The following is a 14995-nucleotide window of genomic DNA, read 5'->3' as shown; positions in this document are numbered from 1 at the left end:
CACTCAACAACTGAGCCACATCCCAAGCCCATTTGTATTTCACTTAGAGACAGGGTCTTACTGAATTACTTAGTGCCTCGCTATTGCTGAGGCTGGCTTTGAACTCATGTTCCTCATGCCTCAGCCTCCTGAGCTGCTGGATTATAGACATGTGCCACCCTTTTTATTTTACTTTATTAAAAATTTTTTTTAATTGTCAATGGACCTTTATTTATTATATGCAGTGCTGAGAATCGAACTCAGTGCCTCACACATGCTAGGCTAGCACTCTTTATCACTGAGCCATAAACCCAGCCCACCCTTTTTGTTTTTTGAGACAGGGTCTCACTAAGTTGCTTAGGGCCTCACATGCTAAGTTGCTGAGATCGGTCACGAACTTGTGATCCTCCTCTCTCAGTCTCCTCCATCTCTGGGATTATAGGCATGTGCCACTATGCCTGGCTGATAATAAAAATTAATGACAATAGCTAATATTTATTGAACACATAAATGTACAAGATATTCTTTACAAGGCCTTATGTAAAATATCTGATTTAGTCCCCATGAAAGCTCTATTAGATACGTATAATCATCACCATTTAATTTTTTTTAACAAATAAAGGAAAGAGATCGCACAATTTATCCAATCCTACAATGTTAGTAATCAGTGGAATAACAACAATGTCAAGTAAGGTCTATACTATGACAAAAGACAAAAGGCACATTCACAAAATATATATATATATTTTTTTGGAGGTGTGGTCTTGCTAAGTTGCCCAGGTTGGTTTCCAACCTTTGGATTCAAGAGATCCTTCTGCTTTATCCTATGAGTAGCTGAGACTATAGGCTTGCTCCACTGTGCCCAGCTACAAAATATTCTAATTTGATCAGTTTGTATTTGTAAATCTCAGAAGTTTAACAGATTTTTGAGTAGTAACAGAAGGCCTTTCTACATTGATATTAACTTTTTCTTTTCTTTTTTAAGCATATGTTCTCTGATGCTTAATAAACAGTGAGTGAGGCAAAAAGAATTTCCACATTTATTGAATTTTCTTCTGATATGAGTTCTCTAATGTTCCATAATGAAAGTGACAAATCAAAGTTTTCTGACTTTAATTACATTAAAAATGATCTAATATTAATCCAGGTGTGAACTCCACCCAAAATCTCTTCTATATCCTTAACACTCTAACCAGTATGAATTCGGTAGTGTTCAATGAGCTGTGAGCCAAGAACAAAGGCCTGCCCACATTCTCGGCATTCATAAGGCTTGATGCCAGGATGAATTCTCTGGTGTTCAGTAAGTTGTGAACTACGAATGAAGGCCATTCCACATTCCCTGCATTCATATGGTTTTTCACAAGTGTGAATTCGCTGATGGTGAGTCAGCTGTGAAACACGGATAAAAGCCTTCCCACATTCCTTACATTCGTAGGGCTTGTCACCTGTATGAATTCTTTGATGTTGAATAAGGTATGAACTACGACTAAAAGCCTTCCCGCAGTCCTTACATTCATAGGGTCTGTCACCAGTATGAACTCTCTGATGCCGAGTAAGCTGAGCGTGTTGTCTAAAGGCCTTCCCACATTCCTTACATTCATAGGGTTTCTCCCCAGAATGGATTCTCTGATGTCGAGTAACTTCTGAGCTATGGATAAAGCCCTTTCCACATTCCTTACACTCATAGGGTTTCTCCCCAGTATGGATTCGCTGATGTACGGTCAGTTGTGAATGCTGTCTAAATGCCTTCCCACATTCTTTACACTGATAGGGTCTAGCACCTGTATGGATTCTCCGATGAACAGTTAGTTGTGAGCCACGAATAAAAGCCTTCCCACAGTCTTTACATACATAGGGTTTCTCACCTGTATGAGTTCTTTGATGCAGAATAAGTTGTGAATGTTGCCTAAAGGTTTTTACACACTCATTACATTCATAGGGTTTCACACCAGTATGAAGTCTCTGATGTAGAATAAGTTCTGAAGTACGACCAAAGGCTTTCCCACATTCCTTGCAGTCATAAGGTTTCTCACCTGTATGAATTCTCTGATGCTGAACAAGGTGTGAAGCACGACTAAAGGCCTTCCCACATTCCTTACATTCAAAGGGTTTTTCACCAGTGTGAGTTTTCTGATGTTGAATAAGGTGTGAGCCTCGGCCAAATGCCTTCCCACATTCATTGCATTCAATCAGTTTCTTACTGGTCCTACTGTGCTGAGGTAGAGTGAGAGATGTGTGATGCTCCAAAGTGGGGATGTTTTCAAAGGTGATTTCTACTTGCTTGAAATAACACTCCTGATTTACTTGTCTCACAAACTGCCTTTTGCATTCCCAGTCTTCTTTAAAACCGGAGCCCTGAAGATCGCAATATTTAAGGCTTTCCATTACCTCCCAGTTGAATGACTTTATTTCAAAAATATCATTTTGTGGAAATGCCTCATACCTGGACTTCAAGTCTGAAAAACAAGAGAAAAGTAAATGTGAACTGTTCTCTTCTATAGGAAATAAAATTCTATAGTAAAATAGGAAGACAAAATGAAAATAATAACTGTAAAAAGTAAATGTTTTTATAAAAGTCTCTCAATTATTAAGCAATTTATTTCCTTTTTTTCAGTGCTGGGGATTGAACTTGGGGCCCTGCACATACTAGGCAAGCGGTCTACCATTGAGCCACATCTCTAACCCTTATTAAGCAATTTCTAAAAAGCACAGGAAAGAACAAACATGATAAGAGCTCATATGGTACTAGAAGGGACAAGAAAACATTAAGCCAGGGTTCTCAACTTTGATATGGATCAGACTCATTCAGGAAGCCCTTTAATAATACAAATGTTCAAACATCACCCTAGACTGAATTAAAATCTGCAGACTAGGGCCAAGGTGTGTGCATGTGTATGTGTGTATTTATCTATTTACTTATTTATTGGTACTGGGAATTGAACCCAGGATGCTTTACCACTAAGCCACATCCATTCTTTAAAAGTACTTAAAACTGCTGAGGCTGGCCTAGAACTTGTGATTCTCCTGCATCAGCCCCTTCATTTTCTGGGATTACAGGTGTGCATCACTGTAGCTGGCATCTATATGTTTAACTGAAATAAAATTCACATAACATAAATTTTCCCATTAAAATATTTTTTTTCCAGGGCTGGGTTTGTAGCTCAGTGGTAGAGTACTCGCTTAGCACATGAGAGACCCTGGGTTCGATCCTTAGCACCACATAAAAATAAATAACTGAAATAAAGGTATTATGTCCAACTACAACTAAAAATAAATATTTAAAAAACAAAAACAAAAACAAAACATTTTTTTCCAGTGCTGGGAATTGAACTCAGAGTCTTATGCATGCAAGGCAAGCACTCTACCATTGAGCTAGTTCTCCGGCCTCCATTTAAATGTTCTTGAAATACACAACAGTGGTTTGTAGCATAATCCACTATAGAGTCTAACAACATTTCATCACCTCAATTAGAAAACCCATGCCCCATTAAGCAGTCACTCCTCATTCTCTGTTTTCTTCAGCCCTGGGAAATCACTCTGTGAATTTGCCTATCATGGACATTTTATTTTATTATTTATTTATTTTTGTGATGCTGGGGGTTGAACCCAGGGCCTGTGCATGCAAGGCAAGCACTCTACCAACTGAGCTATATCCCAGGCCCCTATTTATTTATTTATTTAGGTTCTGAGGATTGAACCGAGGAGTGCTTAACCACTGAGCCACAACCTCGGCCCTTTTTTATATTTTATTTAGAGACAGAGTATCAGTTGCTAAGTGCCTCGCTAAGTTGCTGAGGTTGGCTTTAAATTCACAGTCCTCCTGCCTCAGCCTCCCAAGCTGCTGGGATTACAGGGATGTGCCACCATGCCTGGCATGGACATTTTAAATAGATAAGGCAGCTCTATTTTGTTGTTTGTGTTTTTTTATTGTTTTTTGAGATGGTGGGGTTCATTATGTTGCCCAGACTTTCCTCAAATTTGAAATCCTCTTGCCTCAGCCTCCCTGATTGCATGTGCCACTATGTCCTGCAACGAGAAGCAATTTTAAGAAAACAAGTTTTTCTAAGGCATAAAGACACTTGCAGAAAAAAGGATCTAAAGTACAGGTAAAAAGGCAGTCACGAGGGAAGAAAAGGGCAAATTCCTTTTTGAAATGGGACAAATGAGAGAAGAAAGAACAGTTGAGGCCGACAATGTCTTTGCTCTTCACATCTTAGTATCCCAGGCCTTTATTCTGCAGCAGGGCTTTGAGCACTTTCCAACAATGACTCAAGTTACAGTTACCAGTTGCCTCACCCATTGGGCTGTAATCCCCATGGTCTTTCCCACTAGATCAGCCCTTACTCACCTGGGTACCATGGTCCTGTCATATCATTTGCAAGTATCCATGGCTCTTTCCCTTGCTCCAATAAGGAAATGACATCAGGTTTAGAAATGGAAAGACCTGTTTATAGAAAAAGAAATAGGCCATGATGATACTGGTCCAAAATTGAAAACCAGTGCATCTGTTGCTATGGAATTGAGGAAATTGTAAGGAGGAAGGTGTGAAGGTTGTCAGGATAGTGACACATTTTTAATTCCACAAAATGTGGGATAATGGGATAATGGGACATAAATTCAGTCAGAAACTTGTAAATTGCCCTAGAAATCCACAATGAAGGAGACTAGGAATTCCAGAAGGCTAGTCCTGAATTATTTGGATTAGATATCTATGGTTATTGTACTCCATTAACCCTCTCCTTCCCTACCCATCCATTCCTTGATACTAGTCCTTCTCTGTGCCAGGCCCTGTGCCCCACACAGCCTACTTATAAGGTCTATATCTTCCCTACTCTGTGATTTCCCATGGGCTTGACAGATGAAAAGCATCAGCAGGTCAGCGGGCAGAAGGCTGAGTACAGGATATTTCTTAGCTCTCTCCCTCTTTCCTTTGACCTGGGAGTTCTGGAGGAGGCTACAGTTGCTGCTGGCTGGGCCCTTCTCTGTGGTTCTAGTTCTCATCATCTCCAATGGCACAGTTTGCTCTTCACTTCTTTGGGCCAGAGGTGGAAACAGATAATTCCCGCTGCTGTAGTTCCTGGGTTCCTCGTTTCCTGTCTGTCCCTGTGTGATACGTTAGCCTTACCAAGTGAGACGAAATGACTGAAGTTCTCCAAAGTCACATCCCTGTACAAGTCTCTCTGGGCAGGTTCCAGGTACTTCCATTCTTCCTGAGAGAACTCTATGATCACATCCCTGAATGTCACCAATCCCTGAAACAATAAACCCATGCCTTACTAGTAAATTAAAGGACTTTCCCCCACTTTTTAGAAGAAAAACTTCAAAATACATTGCTTTGATAAAAAATTTTTTTTGTGTGCCCAGAGGTGCTCTAGAGTATTTTGTCTTCCTCCCTCCCTTGTTCCTTCCCTTGCTCCCTCCCTCCCTCCCTCCCTTTTTATTGTTTGCAGTGCTGGGAATCAAACCCAGGACCTAACACATGCTAGGCAAGCATTCTACCACTGAACTATACCCTTTGACCTTCCTTCCATCTTTTATCCCTGGTTTGAGGTAAATCCCACATATCAAACATTATAATACTTAACACAAAAATACTTTAATACCTAAACTTTAGGCCAGGTACAGTGGCACACAACTATGATCCCAGAGGCTCTGGAATCTGAGGCAGGAGGACTGCAAGTTCAAAGCTAGCCTCAGCAATTTAGGGAGGTCCTAAACAACTTAGTGAGATCCTAAATAAAAAATAATAAGGGTTGGGGATGTGTCTCAGTGGTTAAGTATTCTGGGTTCAATCCCTGGTACAAGAAAATAAATTAAAAAAAAACATAAGTAAATAAAATAAAAATAAAGCTGTTAATAAAAAGTTATTGAGGATCCCCAAAGAACTTTTGTTATCTAGCAATATTACATTAGAAATTAAAAGTGAGAGGGCTGAGGTGTGCTCAGTGGTAGAGTACTTGTTTTGCATGTGTAAGATCCTGGGTTCAATCCCCAGCACTGCAAAAAAACAAATTAAAAAAAGAAAAGAAAAAATGCTAAAATGTATTTATTATTTAAACAATAAAGAATAAACCTGCTCCATGTTAACAAAAATAATATACATTTTATGAAAAAATAACTCTATTGTCAAAATCCAAAAATTTAGTGGCACTGTTTTATAATTTTTTTTTCTTTTGTACTAGGGATTGAACTCAGGGTATTCAACCACTGAGCCCCATTCCCAGCCCTATTTTGTATTTTATTTAAAGACAGGGTCTTACTGAGTTGCTTGGTGTCTCGCTTTTTGCTGAGGCTGGCTTTGAACTCGTGATCCTCCTGCCTCAGCCTCCCAAATCAGTGAGATTATAGGTATGCACCACCATACCTGGCTGTTTTACAGTTTTGTAACTTAATAAAATTACTTATTTTAATTATAATTACTAGTACATATTAATTGTACAAATTAACAGATTTCCATACATGAATATATTGTACTTGATCATATCCACCCTCCCTATTATCCCTATATTTTGGTATAAAAATATAGTTTTTATTATTTTACAATTTAGAATTTATCAACATGTCAGTATTTTTATGTAAAATTTCCAGAGGAAAGAGAAAAATATTGGATTTATCTCAAAGGTGCTCTTATCTGTATTTAGAAAAGGACTAAAAGAAACACTTTACTAAGTGAAATTACTTTAGGAAATTATATTTACTTTACAATATGTCTGCTTTCCTACTGCCCTTTCTTGACCTTCCCTCTCTCCTGTCTGGTTTCCATCCCCTTCATTGAGAGTCCCTCTTTTACTTTCAGGTAAATTTTTTTTTTTTTGAGTTTCCACATAAGAGAGAAAACATTCAATAATGTCTTTCTGTGACTGGCTTATTCTGCTTAACATGATTTCTTCCAGTTCCATCCCTTTTCCTGCATATAACATGGTTCATTTTTCTTTATGACTAAATAATACTCCACTTGATATATACAATATATTATTTCAGTTACCTGTTGATGGGCATTTAGGCAGATCCCATATCTTGGCCATTATGAATAGTGCCACAATAAACATGGGTATGCAGGTATCTCTTTTATATGCTGACTCAATTTCCTTGGGGCATATACCCAGGTGTGGTATATCTGGATCATACAGTAGTTCTGTTCATAGTTTTTTGAGGAACTTCCATATTGTTTTTCATAGTGGCTGTACAAATTTACATTCCTGTCAACAGTGTATAAATTTCCCTTTTCTCCACATCCTCCCTAGTATTTGCTATTTTTTTGTAATTCTTTTTAATGATGGGCTGAATAAAAAATAGTTGGACGCCCACTCCCACCCCCCACTAGGGATGGAACCAGGGCCTCAACCATGGTAGGTAATCACCAGCTAGTTTTATTTTGAGATAGTGTCTCTCTAAGTTGCATAGGGCCTCTCTAAGTTGCTGAGGCTGGCTTTGAACTTGCAATCCTCCTGTCTCAGCCTCCCAAGCCACTGGGTATGCACCACTGTGCTCAGCTGAATATATTCTTTGAAATATAAAGTATTTATGATTTATTTGCGGGGGGGGGATGGTTTACCAGGGATTGAACTCAGGAGCATCTGCCCACTGAGCCACATCCCTAGCCCTAATTTTTTGTATTTTATTAGAGACAAGATCTTGCTGAGTTGCTTAGCACTTCACTTTTAGCTGAGGCTGGCTTTGAACTCGTGATCCTCCTTGCCTCAGCCTCCTGAGTCCTTGGGATTACAGGAGTGCACCATAGTGCACCCTGAAGTTTATAATTTGTTTTTTGAGATGAAGTGACATTTAAAATATAAGAAGGAAAGGAAGCCACCCACGTCAATGGAAAAGATCAAACTCATTATCTTTGGCCCTACTGGATGATGGTATCATAAAGGAGGCTCTCATCTTTCTCTCAAGAGAAGACATTTCTGCTCCACTGGTGCTCTGGTGAGAGCATTACACACATATGTGAATGATGCTGGATAAGAGAAGGCCACTAAGGGAAATAGAGCACCATTGCTTGTTGAAGGGTTATGAAAAATAATATTCCTACAAGACAGGAGGGAGGGAAATTAGCCAAGCATCAAACCTCTCCTAGTAAAACCTTTCCCCAAAACAATGGGCCCTGAAGGAAAAGTGGATAGGGAACATGGGCTCTGGACCCTGACCGTCCCCCATTGCCAATTAATTTTTTTTTGTGGTACCAGGAATTGCAGGGACTTGTGCATGTGAGGCAAGCACTCTACCAACTAAGCTATATCCCCAGGTCCTTGCCAATTAATTCTTAATGTAGGCATGGTAAATAGCAAAACTCTAGGAAACAGTGAATTTCAGAGGAAGAAAAAAAAAAAAAACAATGTGTGGATATGAGTATTCACTCCTTGGGATCTGAGGTCTTATCATTTCCCAGTAACAAGTTTCAAACTTTTTACAACTGCCTTCTTGAGTTAAAATTTTAACCTGCACAACTAATTCCCTGACTGTCTGATCAGCACACCTGCAGTTTCCAATGATTAAATCACCCTCATTGTACCCTATAAAACTAAAACCCCCACTATAACCAACGGCCATTTTCGTTCCCTGAAAATGAGCCCTTATGGTGCCTGAGTGAATCTGTTGAGGTCTGCATCCCTCATTTTGCGCTTACACTTGTCCCTAGGATGGAGGAACTGTGAGCAAGTTACAGAGATGTTTCAGGAAAAAGAACACAAATGTTCATGTGATCTGGAGGGAAGAAATTACCCCAAGGATAGAACAAATTTCAACTTACCTGGGCCATGGCTTTTAGAACTGTTTGACCTTTGGTTTATCTGGACTCTTCTCCTGGACAATTACAGAGTCTTGAAAAAGCACAACAGGAAGAGAAGGAGTAAATCTCTGATAAACAGAGCTTGCCTCATATGTGTGAAGCACTGGGTTCGCTTCTCAGCACCACATATAAATAAATGAATAAAATAAAGGTCCATCAACAACTTTAAAAAAAACCCAAAACAAAAAACAATCTTACTTCCACCGTCCCTGCTCTGTGCTCCCACCAGAGAAGAATATCAAGAGCTATATTAATAAAACCTATTCCCTTTAAACACTAGTAAACCCCAAAACAGCAACATGGTTTTCAGGCAGATGTGCTCCATGGAACCTGAGCACATCCATAAGAGAGACTGTGGCTGAGATAGTCCCCATCTAGTTGATGCCAATCTAAGCTATGAATAGGGCCTAATGTTTTCACCTGCTCCAAATCTTCATAACAAGAAGTTATGAAGATCATAACTCAGACTCACCCATTTTACCCTCTAAGGGATGAAGACAGCACCATTAGACTAGGAGCATAAAACATCAGTGTAAGATAAACCTTGAGTGCAAGACATTCCTAAATAAGGTCTTCCTAGCTTCTCTAGGCTCAACAGGCAAAACCTCTTGGTGCCTTAATGACTCTACTTCCTCCTTCCAAGTAAAAATGGGGCTACATCACTCACCACAGGCTCTGTCAAAGTTTCCAGCCCCAGCTGGATCCACCAGATAAGGAGCAAGAAAACTGCAGCAATACAGGGATCTTACATACTACCTACACATGCAAAGTACAGAAGTCAGTGGAACTAGTTTTAGAAGCTTCTGTCCCAGCACTCATTTCCCCTAAGCCTTCTCTACTGCTTTCCTATAGAACATTACTTCCTCACTGACTGTGAGGACGGCATTGGCTGAGTATGGAGCCCCATGAATGATAAGGTAATGAGAGTTAGTATTTAAGGAAGGTATTAAGGCTGATTTAGGGGTACAAGAAATTTCCCATGGTTGGGGCTGCTTATAAGGTGACTAATCAATGTGTGTATGTTGGGGGGGGCATCAAGGAAAATTTATTTTTCTATTTAAAAAAATTTTTTTAGTTATATGTGGACACAATATCATTATTTTGTTTATTTATTTTCATGTGGTGCTGAGGATTGAACCCAGTGCCTCACATGTGCGCGGCAGGCATTCTGCCACTGAGCCACAACCCCAGCCCAAGGAAATTTCTTGTAAGATGTAGGATATGAATCAGGGTCTAAAAAAAATCAGAAGTTTAATAGAAAATGGACAGAAAACATTGTGTTCCTAGTAAGGTAAAGTGGTAAAAACAGTGGAACAAAAGTACAAGGTATGTTTGTAGAGCAAAAAATAATGCAGAATGACTTGTGTAGTTTGGGGAAAGGCTAGTACTCTCCAACACAACTTCCTGTGATGGTGGAAATTTTTATATCTGAAAATTTTCATATCTGTAAATATAGTAGCCACAAATCACAGTGTTACCAAGTATTTGAAATAATGCCAGTATGACTGCGTAACTCAACTTTTTATTTAAATTTAATTAGCTGTAGAATCTAGGGGCAGATAATCCTGGAGATGATACTGAGGACAAACAAGGGTACATGAATGAAATAGCTATCAGGGCAAGGACCAATGAGTTTCATCACTGCAACTAGCAGTTTATACAGTGTTCAGGGGACATGGATGACCAATATGGTTTGCTTATGTAAAATTTAGGTTCACACTCACTAATGAAATGGAAGGCAACTGAAGAATCTAAAAAGGGATCAATATGGCCACATTATTTCATTGGAAAGAAATATAATTGTGAATCAAAAGACCAACTGGGAGGTGCTTATACTTTTTCAAGCAAAGAGGGTCTGACCCAGGATAATGGTAATAGAAACAAGAAGTGGAAGGAGAAAGAGGGATTCAAGATGTAAACAAGATGTAAAATCAACAGGCTTTTTTCTTTTTCTTTCTTTTTATTTTTTGTGTGTGCCAGGGATTGAATCCGGTGGTGCTTAACTACTGAGCCCCAGCCCCAGCCCATTTTTGTACTTTATTTAGAGACAGAGTCTTGCCGAGTTGCTTAGAGTCTTTCTAAATTGCTGAGGCTGGCTTTGAACTTGCAATCCTCCTGTTTCAGCCTCCTGAGCCGCTGGGATTACAGGCATGTGCTTGGCAAATCAACAGGCTTTGAGGCCTGATTTGATAGAGAGGCAAAGAAAGGCAAGTCAACCATTTTTTTCTTATTTATTGAGCTCCTACCTCAACTGGCATGGTTTTAGGCATGAGAAAGATAATAAAGTCCTTGTCCCAGAGAATCTTGCAATCTAATGGGGAAAGAAAATCATCAAATAGGGCTAGATTGTGCCTAAGTGGCAGAGCACTTGCCTAGCGTATGTGAGGCACTGGGTTTGATTCTTAACACTACATATCAGTAAAATTAAAAAAAAAAAGGTTTTTTTATACTTCAAAAAGAGAAAATCAACAAATATTGACACTGATATTCCTATCTGGATGCCAGGTGGCAAAATTTCTCTGGAGAAAAACAAAGAACAAGGGGATAGGGAGTTTTGGAAGAATGGAGGGTAGTCTGAGGCTTTTTACTGAGAAAGTGACATGTATATATACAGTTCACATGAAGTGATCAAGGAATGCAGATTAATGGGGTATGGGATATGCATTCCCAGGAAAATAACATTTTCAAAATCCTCAAGGCAGGAGTAGAGTTTTTTTGATCAATAAAGAGGAAGGGGTCAGGAGTAGCCAGGCGGAAGTGTCCAAGAGGAATAGGGCCAGAAGCTCATCTGGTCACATAGGATTTGTAGGCAACTGTTAGAACTTTGGTTTTTATTCTTGATAAGATAGGAAGCCACTGAAACTTTTTAAGCCAATGAATGACATAATTTGTTTCACATTTAAAAAGGTCATTCATGGAAAATGGGCCATAGGGGACAAGGGGCAAGCAGGGAGACCAGTGAGAAGAAAACTACAATAATCCAGGCAAGGGGTAGGGTGGGCTGAATTAGTGTGGTAGTCAGGGAGGTGACGAGACTGTTTGGATTCAAAAGTTAGAGATGACCAGATTTGCTTATTTTTAGGTAGAAAAGAAAAAACAACAAAGAAGACAAGAAGATTCCAAGATTTATGGCTTGAGCAAAGCAAAATATGAGGTTCTCACTTTTTAACATGAAGAAGGATGTAGGAAGAGAAGGTTTGGTTGGACCAATTATGGGTTCTGTTTTAGACCTCAGCACTTGAGACAGTTATTATATACCAAATGTGGAAATGTCAAATATGCATTTGACATGATTGATTCTTTTGAAAATGGTAGAAATTATAGCATGTTTCATATTGATGGGAATAATTCAGTAGAGAAAAATTTAAAAGGCATGGATAGATAGGCCCTGAAATTATACAAAATGGTAACATTTGGAAAAGCTGGCTTAAGAGTACATGTGAATTCCAGGTTGGGGATAAAGGTGAGTTGGTAGAGTGCTTGCCTGGCATGAACAAAGCCATGGGTTCAATCCCCAGCACCAAAAAAAAAAAAAAAAAGTATATGGGAATTCTCTTTTTGTAGGTATTTAAGCCTAAAACTAATTCAAAATACAAACTTTAAAATAAATAAATATTAGGTATGCAGGAAGCCCGGAAGCCTTTAAGTCCACTTCAGGGCACTAAATAAATTACTCCTAGGGCAAATACTGGAAAGCAGTATTTGCCACTTAGGTGGTGGGGTAAGGAAAGAAAGGCATGCCCTTAAAAACAAGAGTTTCAGGAAAAGAAGAATAAAACCTGATACACTTTGAACTTGGCTTTTAGATATTTGATAGCATTTTTTTCCCGTTTCTAAGCACAATGGAAAAGAGTTAAGAAAAAGAATCTTGGGGCTGGGATTGTGGCTCTGCGGTAGAGTGCACCGGGCAGGACCCAGGCAGGACCCAGGTTCGAACCGGGCAGGACCCAGGTTCGATCCTCAGCATCACATAAAAATAAAGGCATTGTGTTGTGTGTACACCTAAAAAATAAATATTAAAATATTAAAAAAAAAGAAGAAAAGGAATCTTAACTCTTTTCCATTGTGCTTAGAAAAGAGTGACCAGGACAATTTTGAAGGATCATCCTACCACACTGGGGAAGAAGATCAAAGAATACCAATTCCAATGTCATGTAAAAGGTGAGTTCTGGGCTGGGGATATAGCTCAGTTGGTAGAGTGCTCGCCTCACATGCACAAGGCCCTAGGTTCAATCCCCAGCACCAAAAAAAAAAAAAAAAAAAGTGAGCCCTCTACAAGGGTCACAATTTTTTTTTTTTGGTAGTAGGGATTGAACCCAGAGGTTCTTTACCACAGAGTTATGACCTTTTTATTTTTTATTTTTGAGACAGGGTCTCAGTTGCTTAGGGCCTTGCTTAGTTCCTGAGGCTGCCTTGAATTTGCTATTCTTCTGTCTCAGTATTCCGAGTCTGGGATTACAAGCAAGAGCTATTGTGCCTAGCTTCAGGGCCAGAATATTTTAATTTCACAGGTTCTGCAAGGGGTCAGAGCATAACCACATATCTACTCTTTTTCTGTTTTGCAATACCGGAGATTGGACCCAGAGTTGCTTTATCACTGAGCTGTATCTCCAGCCCCACCTCCCCCTTTTTTGAGACAAGTTTTCCCTAAGTTGCTTAGGGCATCCCTTAGTTGCTGAGGCTTCCATTGAATTTGCCATTCTCCTGCATTAGGCTCCCAAGCCACTGGGATTACAGGTGTGTCCCACCAACCCAACCATACATCACACATTCACTTTTTTTTTTTTTTTTGGTACCAGGGATTGAACCCAGGGGCACTTAATCATTTTATTTGCAAAAAGAGTCTCGCTAAATTGCTGAGGCTGGCTTTAAACTTGTGATCCTCCTGCCTCAGCCTCTGGAGTGACTGGGATTACAGTCCTGTGCCACAACCAGCCATGCATTCATTGTGTGTGTGTGTGTGTGTGGGGAGGTCCCAGGGATTGAATTCAGAGGCACTGGACCACTGAGCCACATCCCCATTTTTTAATTTTATTTAGAGACAGGGTCTCACTGAGTTGCTTAGTGTCTCGTTGTTGCTGAGGCTGGGTTTGAAATCGTGATCCTCCTAACTCAGCCACCGGAGCCGCTGGGATTGCATGTGCACCACCATGCCCAGGCATACATTGATTCTTAAGACAACCACCTACACACCTTTATACAGTCACAATCATACACAAAAAGGACACACAGAGCCAGGCAATCTACTCACAACTGTGACACAGTTATTCCCTTATAATCATAAACTCTTCACACCATCACCCCAAAATACCCTATACAGTCAAAATCACACACTACTCCAGGGGGACACACACAATGACATTCTACATCACCCAGTCATAATTGAACATTTACTCTGGAGACATTCAGTCACACACTAGCAAAGGCACTCCATACTCTCATACACAGTAGCACACACTGTCACAGTCACCATTTATCTCCGTCACACAGCCCCTTTAAGGAACATAACAGGGATACACACACAGTGTCACCCAAGTCACCGGCATACAATTATATAGTTTACCACATACGGTCACAGAGTCATACAGTCCGACACCCTCACCGGTCAGTCATAAGCATCCAGGAACAAGGCAGACACGCACATATACGCAACAGGGACGCACATATCATCACCCCCACAGTTACAAGGATTCGGCACCACAACACGCAGTATCACACATGGATATATAAAAACAACCAGACATACACCTTAGAGACAGGCGATGACAACCGCAAACTCAGAGGCAGCCACACCCAGTCACCTAACCACAAAGACACAATCAGAATCGCGCATTCTCGGTCTGCTCCCGCCTTCGCGCACAGACCCAAGGCTCCGGACACGCCCCGTCCCCGCCCCGGACTACCAGACCCCTCACCTTCTGCCTCCTCTGGTCGCGTCCGGGTCCTTACGGAGCTAACGATCTCGTCACGACGTCAAGAAAGACGTAACGTTGGGCCGCTGTGGACTCTGGGAAACGTGGTCCAGCGCCACACCAGCCATGGACAAGATGGAGTCTTCTCACTTCTGAGTCTTGGCTTGGCCCGTTTTGAGACTGCACTGGGGAGGTATTAAGGAGGAAGTCTTCACTCCAGACATCCCAGCAGGTTTGAGTTCATCTGAGTCCAACAAAGGACCACTCACCACAAGAACCCCAAATTCACAGGAGGACGCTGTCAAGGTTGTGT

At 40.4% G+C, this 14995-nt stretch overlaps 1 protein-coding gene across 3 annotated transcripts; it reads right to left on the bottom strand.

Moving 5' to 3' along the window:
* Positions 1 to 458: 458 nt before the first annotated feature.
* Znf565 (zinc finger protein 565) lies at positions 459 to 14874 on the bottom strand. 3 transcript variants are annotated; one of them, XM_046448045.2, is made up of 5 exons: positions 14686 to 14874; positions 8732 to 8882; positions 5105 to 5231; positions 4328 to 4423; positions 459 to 2435 (listed from the first exon to the last, which is right to left on the bottom strand). In XM_046448045.2, exons 2-5 carry the CDS (start codon positions 8738 to 8740, stop codon positions 1168 to 1170), a joined length of 1500 nt encoding a protein of 499 aa, XP_046304001.1. In that variant the 5' UTR covers positions 8741 to 8882; positions 14686 to 14874; the 3' UTR covers positions 459 to 1167. The 3 variants fall into 3 exon arrangements, with proteins under 3 accessions (XP_046304001.1, XP_046304000.1, XP_058436458.1); XM_046448044.2 differs by having other exon boundaries at positions 8732 to 8801; XM_058580475.1 differs by lacking the exon at positions 8732 to 8882.
* Positions 14875 to 14995: the final 121 nt, after the last annotated feature.

Source organism: Marmota monax, unplaced genomic scaffold (genome assembly GCF_021218885.2).
Source record: "Marmota monax isolate L192 unplaced genomic scaffold, Marmota_monax_Labrador192_F-V1.1 WCK01_AAM20220418_F8-fsc00101, whole genome shotgun sequence".
Classification (NCBI taxonomy): Eukaryota; Metazoa; Chordata; class Mammalia; order Rodentia; family Sciuridae; genus Marmota; species Marmota monax.
This window is presented reverse-complemented; position numbering and strand designations above follow the sequence as displayed.

Coding starts and splice junctions, on each gene's coding strand:
- Znf565 (XM_046448045.2), bottom strand. Junction 4,424..5,104: donor CAGTCATTTCGTCTCACTTG/GTAAGGCTAACG, acceptor TTCTATAAACAG/GTCTTTCCATTTCTAAACCT. Junction 2,436..4,327: donor GACAGGACCATGGTACCCAG/GTGAGTAAGGGC, acceptor CTTGTTTTTCAG/ACTTGAAGTCCAGGTATGAG.